We start from the raw sequence: 23,336 nt of genomic DNA, 5'->3' as shown, positions 1-23,336 counted from the left end.
GATTTAGAAAGAAATCATTAGTAAATATCAAAATCCATATACTTTTCTTGTAACAATGGACTTAGCTGGAATGCAAATAATAGGAAGCAAGGTTCAAATATGCCAGGCCTTCATTTAATCATTTAATAAAAACAAGTATAGATAATCCAAGGCTTTCATTTAATAAAAACAAGTATAAATAATCCTAATCTACATGGCATATATAAGAATACATTTAGGACTGGCCTATTTGTATAACAATTGAAAAGTTATTACTAAAAAGAGTTTGGTAATAGAGGTTATTACCAAGTTGGGACCGAATTTTTTACAACAAAATAGAGATTATTCCTATATAGAGTATTCTTATATATAAGTTTTACTGTAGTACTATCTATGTGTTTATATAGATCAGTTAATTAGAGTAGTTGAACCTAAAGTGTTTCCTGGATGCCCATTTCTTCAGCATGCTTTCGAATAACATGTAAATTCCCCAATCTCTTGACAACCTCCATCATTAAAGGTCGATTATAAGCAGAATCTACACACTCCATCCCCAACTCGGTAAGTTCCAATCCATCTTTCTCAACAAAACCATGTTCCTTTTCTAAGCTTTTGTGCACAAATGAAAATCCATTTGAAATCCCAGTTTTTTCATAATATTTTTCATATAAATCCTGGGCCTCATAACGAGGAACGAATCTATCGTCCTCACCGCCATCTAGTGTCGGAACCCTTTTGTGTATCAAGCACAAGAGTATGCAACCAAATCCAAAAATATCTCGTCCTTCATAAGCACCACCTGTGCATATGCATGGATTTAGCAAACTTAACATTATGTATTTCCCCTAATTTATATACAGAAAAACAGAATGCTAAATCGTGGTGAAGATTTATATTCTTCATATAAATCTCATGGCATACCTCTGCTCGTATCCGTGTAACCAAACCGTTCCCGGAGAACCTTCATTCTTGATGCTCGCGAGCTAAGAATGATGCCACCAACAGTCATCCCAAAATCAGCCAATTTTGGGCTGTACTCCTACATGTATCAAAGTTGTTCAAATACTGAAGCAAAAATAAACAGATATAAAAATCAAACAAGCGTAAATATATACAGACATTGTCAAGTATTATATGGGCAGCATCGATGTTGCCAACTCTATACGGCACATGGGGTGCTGGAATTGGAGTATGAAGAAACTCAAGCAGGTTGGCAAGTTCGTAAACAACTTTCATTCTCTGAAGCCAACTGAACTCATCTGCAGGTAGGAAAGAAATTTTACTAAGAAAGTAAAGAATCAATATCTTCAGCTAATCCAACTGCAGCAGGATTTGGATATAAAAACAAAATGATCCCAAATGAAAAAAAAAATGAAGAACACTCACTAATCAGAATGAGCTGGACTGTTCATCAAAATTACTTAATTTCAAGAGAATTAACATTATCAGAAAAAAAAAACTAATTTCAAGTGCAAGTAATCTCATTGGAAGCAAGGGAAATGAAAATTATAATCACGGCTTTCACATTATGAACTATGACCGCCTAAAGTATATACTCTAACAGCCTGTTTAACATGCTTAAACTTAAACACATTAGGATTACAACTGATGTCGTTTCTTTATTCCCAAGTAACCAAACAAAAACCATATCAGTACCTTTGGGTGCAAGATTATGTAGACTATCCTGCGGATCCAAATCATAAACAGCACCAAGTTAGGATCACCTAACAGCCGAGGGTGTTGAAGTAACGAAATTTCATCCTGAAATATAAATTCAATGTGAGTCAAGCCAAGGAATGTGTATTAAAGGTGACCATCAAAAACCACCAGACTTTCTTATATAGTTCTGCAATATACCCTTAACCGGTCTTCATTACCAAATCAATAGACTCCCTTATCTACAATGGTTTCCCATATCTTCACAGTCACTTTTTGTCCTTTTATCTCTCCACGAAACACTTTCCCAAATTGATACTTTCCAATGAGATTCTCTTCGCTGAAACTATCAGTTGCCTTAATCAGGGCTTTACAAGAGAACACTTTAACCCCTGTGACAGAAATTAGAATCATGAGCATAAATTGGAAAAAAAAAAAAAACAACTCTCAAGATATACTTTCCTTTTCAAAAAAAAATGTTGAATGAATCTATCCACACCTTTTAAGCCCAGAAATAGAACGTCTAGCAAATCCTTTTACATTAAATTGCATAATACATAAGCAAAGAAGTTGTTAAAGAGCTGTTGAACTAAAATAAAAAAAACATGTGTTAGTGATTTTAGTACTAGACAATTAAGGCATATTATCACACGATAGCAATATTATTAGAAAGAAACTATATGCTTTTGCATTAACACTATATGCTTACTTGCTTGGCTTTGACCTAAGCCTTTAATTGTGCGGTTGCACATTCGATCATTGAAACGGTTAATCAGTATGCCCCGATGCCATCTCGAAGGTTGCCGATATAGCTTCACTGTCCAATAAAGCCACAAACATTTACAAACTACGAAAAAAAGTTTACAAGAAAACATGTGTCTTTAAACAAAGCATAATCAACATTAAAAAAACACTGAAAAAACTGTGGAGTTTGCAATTTTTAAACTAGCACTTCAAAAATACACTTTTAAAAAGCAAAAGGGAAGCTACCAGTGAAAGCATAAAAGAAAGTTAAAAGAAAAATTACCCTACAATCAGAAAAGAGTTAGTGGAACCACTAATACTATAGCACCATTTGGGGTTTCTTCGCAAAATTCAAGTCGGGGGGGGGGGGGGGGAGTGCGTCCAATTATCACAGCTATACTAGCATGGTATATGTTTCTAGTTCATGCTTGGATTTTGTAAAAGAGAAAAAAAAAAATAGATAAGGAGAATTTCCTATTATTCAACTAGTTTCTCCAATTTAAACTTCCAACAACTGATTATATTAACACTATTGCTTGTTACTAGGATACCATTATATGATTATATTAACACTAAGGTCTAATAGATAATCGAAAGTACCTCGATTGTCCTTCGGTAAACGCCGTGATTGGTGAATCTTGTTAACCGCATCAAGCATCCGACAACACTCCCACGTGTTGGCATTTTGTTTAACAATATGTAAATTCAGCATTTGTCTAACAACTTGTTTCATTGTTGGTCGTTGCTGAGGGTTGTCTTTAACACACCTCATTGCTAAGTTGGTAATTGTAACTGCATCATCGAAATTAAAATATGGATCTGACTTTAGGCTATCGTGCACCAACCAAGACTTGAATTTACCACTAGCTACTGAGTTTTGTTGTTTGTGCTCATTCTTGGCCCATACATAAACAAACGGCGCATCAGTACTGTCACCATCATCTTTGTAGACTCTTTTGCTTATTAAAGACAATAGCACAACACCATAAGAAAAAATATCACAGCTATCCGACCATTTACCTGCACATGTTCAAATTAACTTGTTCAACGAGAGGTTCCAAAACTTGAAATTAGATTTAAACAAACACAGTTTATAACGACTATAAGAGTATGGTGATACCTAGACTAGATGACAAAAATTTAGATAAATAATAGGAACTCAAGCCTATACTGCAAATTGCTTGAAGAGAATAAACACAAGCGGAAGCAACCATTTAATTTGTCATCTTAAAACAAAGAGAGCCATGTACACAGAAAGCATAACACTAGAAGAATGAAGAAAGACATTTGCAACATGTAAACTAATTACTGAAGGGAATTTGTTGGCAGTCGTACAATGGAAAAGGTACCAACAAGGGAGGGCATAAAAGAATATTATTTTTGTGACATTAAGAAAATTTGTTAGAAAAGGTGGTGCCACAATGAAATTAATGAGCATACAATTCAGTACATTAAATATTTTGATGGTTTATCCCCAAAATCATGGACAACGTGCTCATTCTCATTTTGCACTTCTAGATTTTCTTTTTTTGGTGTGTGAGTATTTTCCTCATATTATAGCTATTAATGAAGTGAAAAAGTATTGGTCAATGAGGGCATTTAAGCTATTTAACACAACTTACACTCAAAATCAAGAAAGTTGATATTTTCACAATACAGAGGTCGATAAGACCCTTCAAATAAAAAAGGGTAAATATGATATGATAGTAAACTACCTGTTCGAGTACAATTTGGATCACTGTATCCGCAAGAGCCTTGTATGTATTGATTCAGAAGCTCTCTTTTATCAGTAAGAATACCACCAGATATCATACTGAAGTCAAATAACAGTGCCTCGTAATCCTAACAAGTGAAATAGAATAAATATGAAAAGATATTTAAAGAAAAAACAATTGTAGGAAGATACAATTGTATGCAAATAACTGCAAGGGTATCAGGTTCATGCTATAGCCCTATCTCTAAATGCATACAGAAGTAAATTGCCAAACTACTGAAAAGTTAATCCACCTCAAAAGAAAAAAACCAACCTGATCAACCAATATATGAGCAGCATCTATATTGCGAATCAAATATGGCACATCACTTGGACAGTTAGGATGCGGAGAATGCATATACCGGAGCAAAGAAGCAATCCCAAAAGCAACCTTGATCCTTAGGGCCCATGTAAAAGTATCTAAAAATGCAAATAATGAGTTTATATAATTGTTTTCAAGAGTAAACTAAAATATACCTAATTTAGAACGAGTTTCTAAATATTCAGAACTTGGAAAAGAAAAAACAAAATAAAACTCTGATAATCAATACCTTTTTCAATGAGATTATGTAGTGTGTCGATTGCGATCGGATTCAGATAATAAAGGGCAGCCAGATTTTTGGGGCCACGACAGAGATGTCGCAACTTGGCCAGATTCGGATGGAATTCATACACTGAAAAATATTCGTGTAAGCTGAGTTCATCCTATTAATAAATTGAAGCAGGATGTCAATTAGGCGTTTACTTCCAATCTGCCTCTGTTTTCCCCTGGAAGCTTTTCTTCTTTCCAAATCTTCACAACCACATCATCTCCTTCATAATTTCCGCGATAAACTTCTCCAAATTGGAATTTCCCCATAAAATTATCTTCACTATATCCGTGTAAAGAATTATCAAACTAATATCCCTTATTCTTCTATTAGCTGTCAAGTGCTGTTAACATTGTTAACTGTTAGTTAACAGAGTCAGTTTGTGTTAGTTAACAGAGTCAGTTTCAGTTAGTTAGATTAGCAATATAAAAGATAGAATTAGTTCATTGTACAGGGATCCGATTATATTGTATTCTTTTAGATTACTTTGTTTTGATAACCAGTTCATTCTGATTTCTATCAATACAATTCTCCTGCTTGATTACCCAATCATAACAGTGCTTCTTTTCAATCTTGCTTTCTTTAGATGGTATCAGAGCAGTAAAGATTCAATTCCGCACAATTAACAATGGCAAGAACCAAGAAGCTTCGAAACAGGAGATATGTTGTTGAAGATGATTTAGAGGATGAAGAAAATGTCAATTCCGATCTGGAAATTTCACCATTACTGGGGAATGGAAACAAAAACAGATAACAGAAGAAGAAAGTTTCAGATTCAGGAGGGAAACCGAGCAAGAAGAATGGGGAGAAATCGAAATCGATCTCGATTGAAGAACAAGAAGATGATGAAATGGAATCTCTTATGATGCTTCAGAGTTCTGATCATCCAGGGCTTGCTTTGGTGAGTGTTCCACTAACTCCACAGAACTTTCTTTCTTGGAAAAAGGCAATAAAGATCAGTTTATCTGCCAAAGATAAACTTGATTTTATCCTCAGGGATGATCTAAAGCCTGTAATGGGATCTTCCATGTACAAAAAGTGGAAGAAATGTGATAGCATGGTACATGCTTGGCTATTGAACTCAATCTCAAAAGAATTGAAGGAGTTCTTCATGTATGTTACATCTGCTCGAGAATTGTGGATTGTGCTTGAACAATGCTATGGTGAGTCAAATGGGCCATTGATTTATCAAGTAAAGAAGGAATTGACTTCTTTAGTTCAAGGGAAGATGTCTGTGAGCAGTTACTATACAAGAATGAAGAAATTGTGGGAAGATTTGGCAGAGCTAAATCCCATAATGCTGTGTGAATGCGGTTCTTCAATGAAGAATTTTGTGGAAATGCAGGAAGCAGATCATTTGATGCAGTTCTTGATGGGTCTTAATGAGATGTATGATGCAGTTAGAGATTCAATATTGATGCAGGATCCTCTTCCATCTGTGAATAAAGCATATGCTATGGTACAGAAAATGGAAAGGCAAAAGCAGAATGTTAGCATGGCTATGGACAAGATAGAGATTGCTACTCATGTCTCTGGGTCATATAACAAGGCTGAAGGTGAAGAAAGCAAAAGCAAGGATGAAATGGTATGCAGTCACTGTAGTAAGACAGGGCATTTGAAGGAGTCTTGTTTCAAGATAAAGGGGTACCCAGATTGGTTTAAACCCAAAAAGAAGAATGCAAATGGCAAGAAACAAGGCACACAGCAGGCTCATTTGGCTAATTTTTCACAAGAAGGAGACAGTGGTGATGAAAACACAGATAATAGTGCTGAAGCATTCTCTCAAATGTTTCAGAAAGAGTTTCACAAGTTCATGAATCTCAAGAACAAGGAGATGGCAAACCTGTGTGTTACAGGTTTTGCAGGTACCATTTATTCCCTTAATGCTTTCCAATATCCTGATCACACTGAATCATGGATTATAGACTCAGGGGCAACATCCCATATGAGCAAAAATCTTTCTAATTTTGTTGAGACACATGTGGTTAAGGGATCTAATTCAGTTTTTCTACCTGACGGGACTGCTAAACAAATTGTTCATACTGGCATGGTGCATTTTACTGCAAGATTCAAATTGATGAATGTGCTTCATATCCCTACTTTTAAGTACAATCTATTATCAGTGGGTCAGTTGCTAAGAGAAGCCGAGATAGAAGTTATCTTTAACCCTGATACATGTGTTCTGCAGGACCAGAAGACTAAAGAAGTTCTGGCAGTGGGTTTCTTACAAAATGGGCTGTATATATTGAATAAAACCTCATTTCAGGGATCCACGTTACAGAAATACACAAAAATAAAACAAATAGCCTTACATACTTGTACTACAGGGTCAATTGATGACAGTCTGGTGTGGCATTACAGACTTGGTCATGTGTCTTGGAAGAAATTAAAGCATGTAGACAGACTGAAAGGTGTAGACTGTTTGTCATCATGCTGTGAGATTTGCCCTTTAGCAAAGCAGCATAGATCAGCTTTCCCTATCAGCCAAACTGTTACGAAGAAGATTTTTGACATACTTCATGTTGACATCTGGGGTCCTTATCATGAGCTAAGCAGCAACGGCTCTAGATATCTTCTGACATTAGTAGATGATTACTCCAGGGCTCTATGGGTTATTCTACTAAAAAACAAAGCTGAAGCCTGTTCATCTTTACATCAGTTCCTTATACTGATACACAATCAGTTTGACACTAAAGTGAAAATTCTCAGGAGTGATAATAGAGCTGAATTTACCAGCAAAGAATGCCAACATATGTTACAAAACATGGGCATTCTGCATCAAAAAGCTTGTGCCTATACCCCACAACAAAATGGGGTTATAGAGAGGAAGCACAGACACTTATTAGAGGTAACAAGGTCTCTACTTTTCCAATCTGGTTTATCTAATGATTTCTGGGGAGAAGCTATAATGACTGCAACTCATATTATCAATCTTTTACCAGTAGAACGGTTGAAATGGAAATCTCCATTTGAACTGCTCCATAAAAGAAAACCAGACTATGACCATCTTAAAGTCTTCGGTTGTCTTTGCTATGCAACTAATTTGCAATCTAAGAAGGATAAGTTAGCAGCCAGAGCTTTCAAAGCTATCTTTCTAGGATATAAGACTGGTCAAAAAGGCTATGTTGTTATGGATTACAATACAAAAGTTTTTCATGTTACAAGAGAGGTGTCTTTTCATGAGAATTCTTTTCCTTACAAGTCTAATGATCAAGATGTTATGCAGTCTACTGAGATACAGATGCAGGTCCCTAGTTCTTCTGCTGACACCAATGCAGAGGAATTATTTTCCTCCACATCAGGATCTGATATTCCTAATTCAGACCTGTTATCTGCTCCTCTATTATCAAGTACTCGCAGGAAAGTACAGAAACCAGCATGGTTGAGTGACTTTGTAGCATCTGTGCAGGCTGTTCAACAAGTCTTTACTTCTTCCACAGAAATCTGTATTGTACCAGAATTCCAACCAGAGGGAAAGAAAGCTATACCTTCTGGATGGGTGTTTAAGATCAAGAGGAAAGCAGATGGTTCTATTGATAGGTTCAAAGCTAGACTTGTAGCCAAAGGTTACAATCAAGTTTATGGGATTGACTACACTGACAGTTATTCACCAGTTGCAAAGGTTGTCTCAGTCAGAGTTTTTCTAGCCATAGCAGCATCATATGGATGGCCAATACACCAAATTGATATTAACAATGCCTATCTGCACGGTTATATTGATGAAGACCTATATATGCTTCCTCCACCAGGTTATAAAAAGGCAGGCAAAGATCAAGTTTGTAAACTGCAAAAGTCTCTCTATGGACTTAAGCAAGCAGGCAGACAATGGAACAAAGAGATGGCTTCTAAACTACTCCTCTTTGGTTTCAATAGATCTAAACATGACCATTGCTTGTATACTAAAGAGCGTACAGAGAGTTACACAGTCATTGTTCTATATGTAGATGACTTACTAATCACTGGAAATCAGGAGGGTGAAATCATTGCAGTCAAGCAATTTTTGGATCAACAATTCACCATCAAGGATCTGGGGTATGTTAAGTTCTTCTTAGGCATTGAAGTAGCCAGATCAGAAGAAGGCATGGTTATCTCACAAGGAAAGTATACAAGGGATCTACTTAAGGATGCAAATATGGCAGATGCAGCAGCAGCTCCAGCTCCTTTGCCATCTGCTTATGAATCTAATATTACATCAACTCCACTGAATAGTCCCGATTCATACAGAAGACTGATAGGGAGATTATTATATCTTGGCTTTACAAGGCCTGATATAAGTTTTCCTACACAACAGCTTAGTCAATACATGTCCAAGCCTTTCCAACATCATATGGATGCAGCATTATATATTCTCAGATACTTGAAGGGGACACAGAATAGAGGTATATTCTATCCAAAACAATCCGAGATGAAGTTGAAAGCTTATTGTGACTCAGATTGGGCTGTATGCAAAGGATCTAGGAGGTCTGTTACAGGGTATTGCATCTTTATTGTCAAATCCATGGTTTCTTGGAAGAGTAAGAAACAGTCAGTAGTTAGTAGGTCATCTGGAGAAGCTGAATACAGAAGCTTAGCCATTACTGCTTGTGAAGTTAAGTGGATTAATTTTCTACTTAAGGAGTTCAGGATTCAAGTACAGCTGCCTATACCTCTACATTGTGATAACACTTCAGCAATTGCTATAGCTGCTAATCCTATAGATCATGATAGGACGAAGCACTTTGATGTGGATGTTCACTTTATCAGAGATTATGTAGAAGAGGGGTTCATTGCTACACCACATATATCTACAACACACCAGTTAGCAGATATTTTCACTAAGATCATGACAAGTCCTCAATTGAATAATTTTTTGTCTCAACTGGGAATTGTGGATATTAATTTGAGGAGGGAATGTAAAGAATTATCAAACTAATATCCCTTATTCTTCTATTAGCTGTCAAGTGCTGTTAACATTGTTAACTGTTAGTTAACAGAGTCAGTTTGTGTTAGTTAACAGAGTCAGTTTCAGTTAGTTAGATTAGCAATATAAAAGATAGAATTAGTTCATTGTACAGGGATCCGATTATATTGTATTCTCTTAGATTACTTTGTTTTGATAACCAGTTCATTCTGATTTCTATCAATACAATTCTCCTGCTTGATTACCCAATCATAGCAGTGCTTCTTTTCAATCTTGCTTTCTTTAGAATCCGTTTACACATTTTTCTAATTCTTCGTCTAACAAATCCATTATGCCATAAAGCATTCTCTGACATCGACCTTCCAGACAACAATAAAGTCAGTTTTGCAATAATGAACATAAAAATGCATAGATAGATAGATAGATTCAGGAAGAAGCAGAACCTGATAAGGATGATGAACCAGTAACTTGTTCTTCTATGCCCATATTGATCTCTACAATGAACCTTTGTAAATTAAACGAGATTGTGATTTGTGAGCGGAACCGGCCGCCCGAGAATTGAGAAAAAAATAATTTTAAGTGATGGTATCTCGTTGGAGAGAATTATATTGACTCTATGTAGTATTATTGTGATTGTACTTAGCTAAATCTTCCCCAATAATATAGATGGAGCCCTAACCCCTCATACTACCTCCTTCACTAATTTATCATAATTATTATAATAATAATTATTTATATATAATTTATTAAATATTCCAACTATATTTTAATTGTTTTTTTGGTAGAAATATTTTAATTGTTTTTAATTATTCCTTTTGTTAACTTTATCATCATTTTCATCTTTATTCTCTTCTCCCACTTCATTCCCCGCTTCCGCTCCCACTTCATTGAATTGATTTTTGTATTTATATTTGAATAGAAATTTGTATTTGTATTTAATTTCATATGTTTTAAATTATATGTAAATTTGTATTTGTATGTAATTTGTATTTTTAGTTAAAATTAGATTCATTTTTATCTAATTTCATAGGCTTTTATCGAGCCGAGCTTTTATTTGATATTCAATTTAGTTTTATCTTGAGATAAGGTACCAAAATAGGCATATGGTTTTTGAAAAAGTACCAATTTAGGCTCCATGTATAAAATAGCACCAAATAGATTTGACTTTTAAAAAATAGTATCAATTTAGATATCGAGAACAGATTGGACATGTCATTCCCGGATAAATTACATATGTGGTGTACAACCTTTACCCCAAATCACAATTTGGTGTACAACCAAAATTTTGTCACACTAAACTGTACAAGCTTCAGGTGACCTCCCACTAAAATGTACAACCGGTTTTTATGACCGGTCAACGCTTGTCAACTATGCCACGTCAGCATTTTTTATTGTAGAATTAGAAAAAGTGGAACCTACTCTTTATGGAATTACTCGAATAACCTCATTCCTTATAAAATTACTAAAATATCATAATCTTTTTTCTTCAACTCCTCTCTTAAGGACAGAGAATCGTTGTTGGAATGCAAAAATCGAGATTTGGGAAATGGAGGTATTGGTGCTTCATAGGATTGAATAAGCAAGAAGAAATTGATAATCACAAATGAACCCAGAATTAACAAAAGAAGCCTTAAATTAGAAGCCTTCTGGAATTCCTTGCATCCTAAATTAGAAGCCTTAAATTAGAAAGTAATAAAATTTCTGGGAAAATCAACATTAAAAATGATAATCACAATGAACCCATAATTCTTGAAGCACAAAAAACCTGAAATTTATGGACTTTTCGAAAAACAGAATTGAATAAGCAAGAAGAAATTGATAAAGAACAACAATAACAAAGCCTTAGTCCCGAAATTGATAAAGAACAAAAAAACAAAAAAACAAAAAAAAAAGAGGGAAAACGTGGGTTCCTAATGAAGAAGGAAGAAAATTATTGTCTCTTCTCCATGAATTGAAAATGATGAAGAATCCACGTATTCTCAGAAACATTATTCTCAGAAACAAAAAAGCAAGCACCTGTAATGCATTGTAATTTGGGAACATAAAAATGGTTGAGAGGTTTATAATTTTATATTGCAGCAATGGTATAAGAATAAGAACAATAAGCATTAGGCCAAATCAATTCCATTAAAGAAGGCTGAGAATAAATTAGTTTAAAAGAAATGCATATAAATGGTAGAGAGAGAGAAGTGAGAGAGAAATGGTAGGGGGAGAAATGGGAGAGAAGGGTTGAAGGAAGAAGATGAAGATATTTTAGTAATTTTATAAGGAATAAAGTTATATTAGTCATTCCATAAAGAGTAGGTTTCAATTTTTCTAATTCTACAATAAAAAATGCTGGGATAAATTTCATCAATGGTGTACAACATTTACCCAATTTCACACTTTGGTGTACAACCTTCATTTTGTCTCACTAATATGTACGACCTTATAGGTGACCTCCCACTTTGGTGTACAGCAGGTAAAAATGACCGGTCAACGCCTGGTCAACGCGCCACCTCATCATTTTTCAATTCCTACAAAGTTAATTGACACTTTTACCCATCTTCTTCTTCCTCCTTATCCATTTCTCAATTTCTCTCTCTAACTCCTCTTTCTCTCTCTCCATCCTCTTCTCTTTGTTCAAATTTCTTTCTCTCTCTTCAAATTATTTCTCTCTTTCTCTCTCTTAAAAAAACAATAATCATAAAAAATTTATGAGATGCTGTTTATTATTTTCATCATAAAAAATGTGTAGTTTATTATTTTCTGAGAAAAGATTATCGTGCTTTATAATATTCAAACAAAGACAGATAACTAATAGTGAGAGATTGATTGGCGAGGCTGCAAAGATTGCTATTCTAATAACAAAGGTGTTTTTCTGCTGATTCATTCTTAAAAGACAGTTTGAAGATCGAAGCTGAAGTTTACAGAGCTTTTAGGAATTCTACAGGATATCATGAACATAGTTTTTCAATAAATATTAAAATTGTTCACAGCGATGCACGTATCAATCTATTAATTAATGTTTAACCTTATAACCTTGTCCAATTTGTGTTCATGAAATTCAAATGAGGTATTTATAATATTGCCAAATCATCTCCTTTCTATTTTAAAAAAAAGCCAGCACTCATTGATCTCATTTTCCTTTTGAGGGGCTCGTTCTGGACAATTGGAGATAAGAGGGATTAAATCTAGAACTACAAACTTTTTGTTTATTATTTTAAATAAATAGATGATCGCCTTTTCCAATTCTAATGAAGTTGATTATATGAAAAATGGAACAAATAAATGATAATCTCTCCCTTTCCTCTTTTGATGCAGACTCTTGTTTCTGTTATCCAACAAAATCTAAGAGAGAGAAAGAATATGAAGAGAGAGAAAGAAATTAGAATCCAAATAGATGGAAAGAAGATGAAAAGAGAGAGGAGTTAGAGAGAGAGATTGAGAAATGGATAAGGAGGAAGAAGAAGAAGAGGGGTAAAAGAATTAATTAAATTTTTAAGAGTTGAAAAATGATGAGGTGGCGCGTTGACCAGGCGTTGACCGGTCATTTTTACCTGTTGTACACCAAAGTGGGAGGTCACCTATAAGGTCGTACATATTAGTGAGACAAAATGAAGGTTGTACACCAAAGTGTGAAATGAGGCAAAAGTTGTACACTATGGATGAAATTTACCCAAAAATGCTGACATGACATAGTTGACCAGCGTTGACCGGTCAAAAAAACCGGTTGTACACTTTAGTGGGAGATCACATGAAGCTTGTATAGTTTAGTGTGACAAAATTTTGGTTGTACACCAAAGTGTTTGGGGTAAAGGTTGTACACCACATATGTAATTTACCCCGTCATTCCCATCTATATATAATATAAAACAGTAACGATGGAACTGAGGTGTCACTTCCTCCTTTTTTACTGATAAAAAATATAATATAATATATTAGTTTTTATTTTATTATTATATTTATCTATAAAAATATTATTTAAAGTAAATGTGAAAATCAAATAATAATATTTAATTTATATAACACATTTATGTCATTAATTGTATTATTAGATTGTATTTTTATTAATATTTATATATTAAGATGAATCCGTGCATCGCACGGGCCAAAAACTAGTTACTCTGTTAAGTTTTGATTTCTCCTTCTACGTACAATTGACAGAACTTAACATAGTAATATCAACGTCGTGTCTCGTTCCGTTATCGAAACCTAAATTTGTACCATCTTTTAAACGTCAAGCCTATATTGGTATTATTTTGTACTTGAAGTCTAAATTGATATTTTCCTAAAAACCATAGGCATATTTTGGTATTTTATCCCTTTTGTCTTTAATAATATATTTATTAAGTTTATTAATGTCTAATATTATCATTAAAATTATTTTAAAGTCTAATATCATCATTATTGTTAAGTTCGGTTAAGTTCAGTAGCATTCAGTTCAGTATTCAGTAGTGTTCAATTCATTTCAGTTCAGTAATATTCTGTTCAATTCAGTTTTTTTCAACAATAAAAAAACAGAGGCTAATTATATATATATAATAGTTTTTTCCTTTTCTTAATATCTTTAGCCCTATACCCATACTTATTTAATTTTAAAGCATAACATTATATATAATTATAAAAGTGAAAGACATATGAACATGGGTTAGGCTATGCTTATTTTGTTTTTTCCATCATTGGATGATGATGATGAACTTTGACAAAGCAAACTCATTCAATTGTAGAAAAAACAAAGTAAATCTTACTTTGACAAAAACAAAGTAAGCATAGAAGGCACCGAACAGTAGTGATTTCAAATTTTTTTCTACTTTGTTCCAATATTACCCTCAATTATTTTCTTCTCATTATTTCACTTTTATCCTCATCCACTTCACATTTTACTCTCTTCAATATAGCTAATTTTAATACTTTTTCTCCATTGCCCAACAACTGAACAGAAAACGACAACGTTTTAGATGCACTCTAGCTACTCATTGCTTCATCTCCTCGTTTCTTTTTTTTAAGCAAACACATATTTAAGCCCTAATAAATTCATTTTTTATTTATTAAGCCCTTTATTTCTTAAATAAATACATTAAGTCCTTAATCAATTATTTTTTAATATAATATTTGATCTTTTGAATGGAGGTGTCTTCTATGGTTACTTTGTTTTTGACAAAGTACCATTACTTGGTATATTTTCACCATGGAGTATAAAATTAATCCAATGATGAAAACATACAAAGTAAAGCTTACTTTGTCAAAAACAAAGTAATCATAACCTTTACCATTAAATGGATATAGTAAGCCTTTGATCAATTATTTTCTTAACACATTAAGCCCGAAATGAACAGGTCAGTTATATAAGTAATTCAAACTCTGTTTAGCATGGGTAAAACTATCAGCATATCAGTATACCTCTAAAGTAAAACAGTTAAGAAATTATTTGAGGTGACAATATATATGTCAACTCATGTGTTAAATAATGATCGCAATTCTTTGCTCACTAAATGAAGTTTGAATCATACACGTAACTAGATTGTCCAAGAGATGCTTGATATGTTTAAATGGTCAAGAGTTTAATATCTCGATTTAAAAAAGAGTAATTAATTCATTAGTCCCTATATTTTGACAAAACACATTGTTTAGTCTCTGTATTTTCAAAAACACACGGTAAAGTCTCTAACGTTTTTCTCGGTGAACTGTTTAGTCCCTACCGTTAGATTCTCATGAAGATTTTGTTAGTCAATTTGGATTTGCGTTCTTCTTTTCCTTTATTTTCCTTTCCTTTAAACTCTAATGCATCTGAAATCAACTTTGAGTGTTATTCTTCTTGATTTTCTTCTTAATCGTTCAAATTCGTAAGCATTGGGTCTGTTCTTTTTCTTGTTCTCCATACAAATAGATTCTTCTTCTGAATTGGATGAAGGTAAATAGTAAAGGGTAATTTAGTCATTTCCGAAGTCATAAACGGTAAAAAATCTAACAAACAAACGGAATGACTAAACAGATTACTAAGAAAAAGGTTAGAGACCTTACCATGTGTTTTTGAAAATATAGGGATTAAACAGTGTGTTTTATCAAAATATAGGGACTAATAAATTAATTATCCTAAAAAAACTAGGAACTTAATTTGTTCATAAATCATTGTTTAGAGAGTTAATGTATCTATTTAAAAGATCAATGACTTATAAATTAAAAATAAATTATTAAGGGCTTAAATATGCATTTTTCCTTTATTTTTTCTTTTTTTTTTGGTAATCGGAGAAGGCTCACGGCCCAGAACAAGAAACAGAAAGGGAAAAAAAAGAAACAAAGAGAGTTTAAGAGCGAACAGATCTGCTGAAAGCAAGTCCTCTATAATCGTCTGAGAGGATATCTTGGAGGCCTGCAGGAGGCGCATCATACTCATGATGACCCAAAGAACTCGACCCTGCGAAATTCGCCAACCAATCAGTAGCGCGGTTGCCTTCTCTATAGGTATGAAGGAAGATAACATTCCAGTCTCTATCTCTAAGGGCTTGACAGCGGGTGATTAACCAAGAGTGCGGGTGGTGGAGCTCTAAAGAGCTTGATAACATGTTCAGGGCTGTCCGGGAGTCTGCTTCCAACAAGATATTTCGGAACCCCCTCTTCCAAGCTAGAGCTAAACCGAAGTAGATCCCCCAAAGTTCCGCCAGCGAGACTGTGCAGTACCCAATTTTAGCTCCAAAACCGCCCTTCCAGTGCCTCTGTGAATCTCTGATTAAGCCGCCTGCTGCGGCCTCCCTAGGATTCCCTCGACAGGCTCCATCCGTGTTTACCTTGACCCACTCTTCCTCCGGTGGCGTCCAGCAGATCCAGATTTCCCGTCTCGGGGAACCCGTAACAGGTTCGAACTTCTCTTTATTCCCAATGTATTCTTTGCTGAAACAGATGACTTGTTCTACGCTTCGGACCGGCTGAGCTCCGGCCCCAAAAATAGCCTCATTTCACCAGCGCCAAAGCCACCAGACGGCGAAGGAAAAGATAGTAGACCACAGGATTCCTTGGTGGTAGGCCGTAGCTGTCAGATTAAGCCTAAGCCAGGCATTAATATCTCCTAAGAAGAAAAATGATTGGTGTTGTTGAGGGATAAGGCGTCTCCAGAATTCTGAGGCTATTCGGCAATCCCGTAGGACATGAAGCTCGTTCTCAATGCTTTTGCAGCACGCACAAGTCGCCGATGTTGCCAGGTGATGCCTCGCTCGGTTTGCATTGCACATGATTGCTCCGTGAGCCACCATCCAGATGAAACACTTGATTTTCTTCGGTGCCAAAACAGTCCATAAAGCCTTCCAAATGTTGTTGCTCCCTGTAACGGTTTGGTTTCTTAGTTTGTCATAGCCGGTTCTCACCGTGTACTCCCCCGTAGTGCTTTGCGACCAGAACCAAGGATCTCTAATCTGGCTGTCTGGGCAAACTGCTATAGCTGCAATTTTCATTTTATCAATTTGGCTCACCTTACCCCTGATTTCATTCCAATTCCAAACCCCTTGATCGGTATCCCAGTATTCCGACACAGTCTGATCCGCTTCCTCGACACTGATAGGTGCAGTCGCATGAGGCAGCAGAGGCTTCCCGCTGCACCACGCATCTTTCCAGAAGCGAGTTTCTCTACCATTGTAGATAAGCTTGCCAACCCCATTTTCCAGAACTGTTTTGCCCGTGACTATTCCTTTCCACGTTGAAGAGTGAGCTGTCGAAGCTTGGAAAATCTGCATACCGTGTCTACCACCCCCATATTTAGCAACCAAAACCTTGGTCCAAAGAGAGTCCTTGCCAGTAAGAATAGCCCAGGTTAGCCTTGCAAGCATTGAAAGATTGAATTCTCTCATCTGTCTAATGCCAAGCCCTCCATCACTTCTCCTTTTACAAACGATATCCCAATTGATCAAGTGGATTCGTCGGGTGTCACCTATGGAACCCCAAAGGAAACCTCTGCTGCATTTGTCAAGCCTATCACAGATGCTTTTTGGGAGGAGGGTTGTTTGCATTGCATAAGTGGGTAGTTATAACTGATTTTACCAAGGTTAGACGACTCGCAAAGTTTAGGCATTTGGACTTCCATCCCGCCAGGCGTGATTGAACCCGATCCAGGATATAGCCATAGGTCTCCTTGGTAACTCTTTGATGGATAGTGGGCATTCCTAGGTATCTACCCAGGTCCAACATAGAGGGGACTCCTAGGATATGACAGATGTCCTAAGCAGCATGATCCGGGACGTTGCTTGAGAAGAGAACCTTGGATTTAGACAAGCTGACTTTCTGACTAGAACAATCTGAAAAATTGCAAAGGATTTCCCTTATCAGACAGGCTTGAGTGGTTGAGGCTTCTGATAAGAGGATGATGTCATCTGCAAAAAACATGTGAGACAGAGGTGGACCACCGCATGAAAGCTTGACCGTTTTCCATTCCCCTTGCATAATTGCATCAGTGATCATGTGACCAAGACGTTCCAAACAAAGAACAAAGAGGTAGGGGGACAACGGATCCCCTTGTCGGAGACCACGAGAAGGGTTAAAAGATCTCAACTGTTCACCATTCCGGAGAAACCCATATCGATGAGCTCCATGTCATTAATCCATTGCGAAAACATGGAGCAGCGGTCAAAGACTCCCGGGGCACCTCCCTGTTTTTCAGTAGTGTTCTTGATGCAGTTAAAATCTCCTAATATGACCCAAGGAGAGGAAATTTGAGATTGCAGATTAATGAGAGCAGACATGAACTCTCGTTTCCAAGACATTTGGGGTCTAACATAGGCAAAGGTGGCCAGAAAAGAAGGTTTCCTAGGGGAGTTCCCAACAAACTCAATGTGCATGTGCAAGAACTGACTGTTTCTTTCGATAACTGAGATTGTGACTGTAGAAGCATTCCAAAACACCCAAATACCACCCCTGAAACCATCGGTGTCCACAAGCAGAGCATCAGAGAACCGAAGCTTTCGACGGAGGTCGTCGGCCCTATGAAAGGGAAGGCGAGTTTCAAGAAGGACAAGAACATCTGGCTTATAAACAGAAAGCAAATGGCGGAGAGCCCGGTGAAACTCATTACCACCGGCTCCAAAGCAGTTCCAAGACAAAATCATGGGGATGAGACAAAAACCAAACCAGACAGAGGAATCATTGTTGTCGCGGGGACCCCGAGGCTCCTTGCTCCATCATTACTATATTCACATCCTAGGGACCCAGGGGAGTGCGAGAGGCTATGCTCTGTCGGCTTCGCTTGTGTCTTCTAGGGGTTGAGGCTACATTCACAAAGTTCTCTTTATCTATATGGGAGCGATCAACAGTTATGTTACCCTCCGGGTTGCTGTCCGCTAATAGTCCGAACGGGTTTCTTGAAGCTGCAAATAGAGGACCAGGGGGAGCAGGCTTGCTTCTCTGCGTTGGTTGCTTGGTACCTGAAGAGGAGGCCAGGAAAGTGTAGGCCTGCTGATTATCAACCTGGCCCGTGCAGATTGTTCTGCTCCCCGAGCTGTGTAGCGCATTAGTCTCAGACAACCGTTCATTACTTTCCGAGGGAGTAACAGGGGCCTTGCCAGTAACTGGGGGCAAGCTGTTGGCTGGTTTCTTCAAACGCTGGGCATACTTTCTCTTTGGGACACACATCCAGGCCCCATAGTTCTCCTGTCTTCCCTCAGTGCCCATGCTGTTCACATCATCCTTATCCCCAATGTTGATCGTATTTGTTTCAGGCCCTGGCGGTTGTTGGTTTTCCTGCCCCAAGCCTGGCGCGGGGGAATGCTTCGTAGGAGGGGGTGGGTTCCTTGCAGTTTCAGTTACCTTCATTGCGCTGTTAAATTTGCAGTTCTCCTTTGAATGCCCATATCTACCGCAATTCAAACAAGCAGTGTATAAACCTTCGTACTCAACATGATAAGTAATCCCGTTTAGGCGGAATTGGGCGACTAGAGGTTTGTTGAGGTCAATTTCCACGCATACACGTGCGAATTTGCCCCTTGTCGTTCCTTTTGTGTTCTTATCAGCTCTGATCGCCTTCCCGAAAGAGTTCCCAATCAGAATGAGGGCATCCTCCTGGTAAAATTGGAGAGGTAGCTCAGGGAAACGAGCCTAGACAACAGTAGAGTCTACTGCGGCGGTTGAGGGTGCAAACGTTAGGGACCAAGTCCGAACGGTCAGGTAATGGCCTTGAACTGTCCAGGGGCCGTCCTGTAGTACATGGTCCTTATCGCTTAACTTGTCAAAAGTAACTAGATGAAATCCATATCCCAGGTCAATCATGTTGAAGTTACCCTCAGTTTTCCAAATCTCAGCTGCACGATTGCGCAGGGCAATGAAGCCGACATTGCGGCCGAGTATCTTGATAATTAGTGCATCCTTCCAGGCTTGTGACCATTCCGCAACTAGCCCTAGGTCAATTGTGATATCTGGAAATAGGGGGTTTTCATCCACACAAGCTATCTGACCAAGGCCTGATAAGCGCAAATCCACTGGAGTTCGGGAGGGTTCTCGCATTGGTTCATCAGTGAGCATATCGCGGTAGGAGCAGGGGAGAGAGGAAGCATTATGTCCGGCAGCAGGGCCATCATCAGGTGGGATCGGCGGGGGAGGCGGCGGCTGGTTTAGGGCATGTTCTTGAGGAATCGACCTTGGCAGAGGAATACCTTTTCCTTTATTTTTTCTAGTTGCCTCAATTTTCTTTTACTCTTTATTTTCTTTATTTTCACTTTCTTCTCCACTGTTAAAAAATTATATTCTTGCATGTTTCTTCATAATCACCGCTACCACGAAACCAACCTCCATTTCTATCAACAAGGTTCTCGATATTTCTTATTGTGCTGCAATAGATAGAAGAGAGAGTTAATCCTATGGAACATATAGATCTTTGTGTGAATTTTGTTGAGAATATATGAGCTTTTCGGATGCATTTTGACTAAAAACTATCGTGTTCATCGGTCGGTTCGGTCTGAAAACCGAACCGAAATAACCGAAATAATCGAAAACCGAATAGTCTTACAAATAAAAACCAAACCTAACTGAACCGATCAAATTATTTCGGTAGGTTCGGTTTGGTTATTCGGTTTCTTTACATTAAAATTTTTTATTAACAATTATTTTTATGTAAGGTTAATATTACACTGTTAATGATGTTGTTTGGCATTTACTTATATATTCAACAATTTTGTTTGTATTTTTCTTTTTGGATTGAAAGAAATAAAATAGAAATTTTATATAGAAATGAAATCAATCTTAATACCAAATGTGAATTAGTGTACAATTGTACTAAATTGGTAGACAAGCATTAAATAGACCATTAACATAGTTACAGGAAATCCAAGAAATATCATGCTTAACAAAAATTCTAATAATATAATTCTAAATCAAATATAACTAAGAACAATAAACCATATACACTAATTATATAATTAATCTAATTTCTAATTATTTTTAATTGATTTCGGTCGGTTCGGTTAATTCATTAATTTTGATTTAAAAACCGAACCGATCGAAATTACTGAAATATTATAAAAAGTAAAATCGAAACCGAATCTAATAGACCGAAAAAACTGAAACTTTTTGGTTCGATTTCCGGTTCGGTTTTTGAACACCCCTGTTAAAAACTAAAGAGATAAATTGACTTCTTTTTTTCAAGGAAGAAAAGGAATGATAAAAAATGATAGATTAAAAAGAAATGCTTGAAATACAATGTAATTGTAGGATTTATGTTTGAGTTGGGACCTTTTAAATAATAGTTTGGTATTAATATTCAATTTTATATGTATAGAAAATATTTTAATTCTCATATATTTAAGATATTTAAACTAAAGAACTCCATCACAAATTATTTTGATTAATATAAAAATATTTAAAAAGATATTCCAATAGAAATAAAAAGATATTTTAAGAATATGGCAAGATTTATTTATTTAGATTAAACAAGCTTTTGTAATTAACTACATCTTTTAAATTGATTTTTATTAATTAAATGATTTGATATTTTTTAAAAGTGAAAATTTGTTATTTATTTCATGATTTTAATTTTACTTTAGATATATTGAATGTGTATAAAAATGAGGGTATCCTTCTCGTAGAAGTATAAAAATGGATCAATTTTATATTGGATCTAATTTAACCTTTAAGCTACTTCTTCGGATGTTGATTGGCATGTGATGAGATGGATCCCCTAATGTTTTGGACCATGAGCAATGTTATCCTTAACGTCTAAAATGGTGTAATTTTACCCCTAACGTTGGAAGCCAAGAGCAATTTTACCCCTAACGTTGATAAATTGGGTCAATTTGAGAAATAATTCGTCAAACTGTTTTCTCGGTCATGAATCTTGTTATCTACACTTCATACGCGTGTCATTTTATCAGTAACAAACCACAAACATTCGTTGGGATGTGAAAAAAATAAAAAAATATATTGTCCTTTTGCACGGAATAGACAAAAAAAATTCAAAAAATCCACCGAATTTATAAATATTAATCTCAAATTCTATTATTAAATTATAAAAAACATGAAATCCTTTTGTTAGAATGAATTACTATGCAATTGGTGCAGAATAATGAACAAAAATATCTGTGTTTTATAATAGTGCCTGAAATTGACCCAATTTATCAACGTTAGGGGTAAAATTGCTCTTGGCTTCAAACATTAGGGGTAAAATTGCACCATTTTAGACGTTAAGGGTAAAATTGCTCTTAGCCCAAAATGTTATGGGTATTTTTGCATCTTAACCCACTGAGAAACCAAATGAACTAGAAGTCATCACGTGATATTACCATAACATTTTGGCAAAAAGCATCCTGAGGCTCCTGATCTTTCATTGTTTGGTGTATTAAGCCCTCGATCTTTTATTTAGACACATTGAGTCCCTGATCTTTCACCATTTGGTGCATTAAGCCCTCGATCTTTCATTTAGACACATTGAGCCCTTGATCTTTCATATATGGGTGTATTAGGTCCTTCCATAAATCAATTAATATATAGGTTTATTAAGGGCATGTTTGGTTAGGTTTATATAACTGCAGCGTTTCGCATTTTCTCTGGACACTGCAACATTTTGGAGCTTTTCATGAACAGTTGTTTGTAGTTACTTGTTATTGATAAAATTACCCTTCTTATTTCCACAAAATGTGCTTTAATTTTAACATTATTTTTATTTTTAGAACATAATTATCGAAAACAAGGTTTTATTGTGTTCAATAAATTTTTTATTTTTTATTTAAATTATTTTTATTAATTTGTATAATATATTTTTTATTTTAGAATTTGTTATTTTTAGAACATCATTTGTTGTCACATCAAACATGCCCTTAATAAACCTATATATTAATTGATTTATGGAATGACCTAATACGCTCATATATGAAAGATCAAGGGCTCAATGTGTCTAAATGAAAGATCGAGGGCTTAATGCACCAAATGGTGAAAGATCAGGGACTCAATGTGTCTAAATAAAAGATCGAGGGCTTAATGCACCAAACAATGAAAGATTAGGGGCCTCAGGATGGTTTTTGCCTAACATTTTTTCTCAAACATGGTTAGGTACACAAAGAAGTTTTTCATTACTTAAGTTCTCAACAATTTTGTTAGTGTATGCTCTAGTTTTACAATATTGTTTTTAACATTTTATGAATTAATAAAGGCAATAATCTATTGTATTTATTTTCTTGAGCAAACTAACTTAACATACACTATATCGAATGAACTTTCAGATAACAGTTAAAAATTGTCATCCTGAAGAAAATAAAACTATCATAGG

General features: G+C 35.8%; 1 protein-coding gene across 6 annotated transcripts; it reads right to left on the bottom strand.

Moving 5' to 3' along the window:
* Window positions 1–200: 200 nt before the first annotated feature.
* On the bottom strand, window positions 201–5,004 carry LOC136203245 (probable serine/threonine-protein kinase PBL10). 6 transcript variants are annotated; one of them, XM_065994350.1, is made up of 11 exons: window positions 4,878–5,004; window positions 4,684–4,837; window positions 4,407–4,552; window positions 4,095–4,221; window positions 2,980–3,399; window positions 2,345–2,452; window positions 1,837–2,027; window positions 1,636–1,740; window positions 1,099–1,238; window positions 901–1,018; window positions 201–778 (listed from the first exon to the last, which is right to left on the bottom strand). In XM_065994350.1, the coding sequence occupies exons 1-7, from the start codon at window positions 4,989–4,991 to the stop codon at window positions 1,861–1,863; spliced, it is 1,236 nt and encodes a 411-aa protein (XP_065850422.1). In that variant the 5' UTR covers window positions 4,992–5,004; the 3' UTR covers window positions 201–778; window positions 901–1,018; window positions 1,099–1,238; window positions 1,636–1,740; window positions 1,837–1,860. The 6 variants fall into 6 exon arrangements, with proteins under 6 accessions (XP_065850422.1, XP_065850423.1, XP_065850425.1 ...); XM_065994351.1 differs by having other exon boundaries at window positions 1,857–2,027; XM_065994353.1 differs by having other exon boundaries at window positions 2,980–3,171.
* Window positions 5,005–23,336: the final 18,332 nt, after the last annotated feature.

Source organism: Euphorbia lathyris, chromosome 8, assembly GCF_963576675.1.
Source record: "Euphorbia lathyris chromosome 8, ddEupLath1.1, whole genome shotgun sequence".
Lineage (NCBI taxonomy): Eukaryota > Viridiplantae > Streptophyta > Magnoliopsida > Malpighiales > Euphorbiaceae > Euphorbia > Euphorbia lathyris.
This window is presented reverse-complemented; position numbering and strand designations above follow the sequence as displayed.

Coding starts and splice junctions, on each gene's coding strand:
- LOC136203245 (XM_065994350.1), bottom strand. CDS start 4,991: ATGGGGAAATTCCAATTTGGAGAAGTTTATCGCGGAAATTATGAAGGA. Junction 3,400..4,094: donor TCCAAATTGTACTCGAACAG/GTAGTTTACTAT, acceptor GAACATGTGCAG/GTAAATGGTCGGATAGCTGT. Junction 2,028..2,344: donor CTTAGGTCAAAGCCAAGCAA/GTAAGCATATAG, acceptor TTTCTGTCACAG/GGGTTAAAGTGTTCTCTTGT.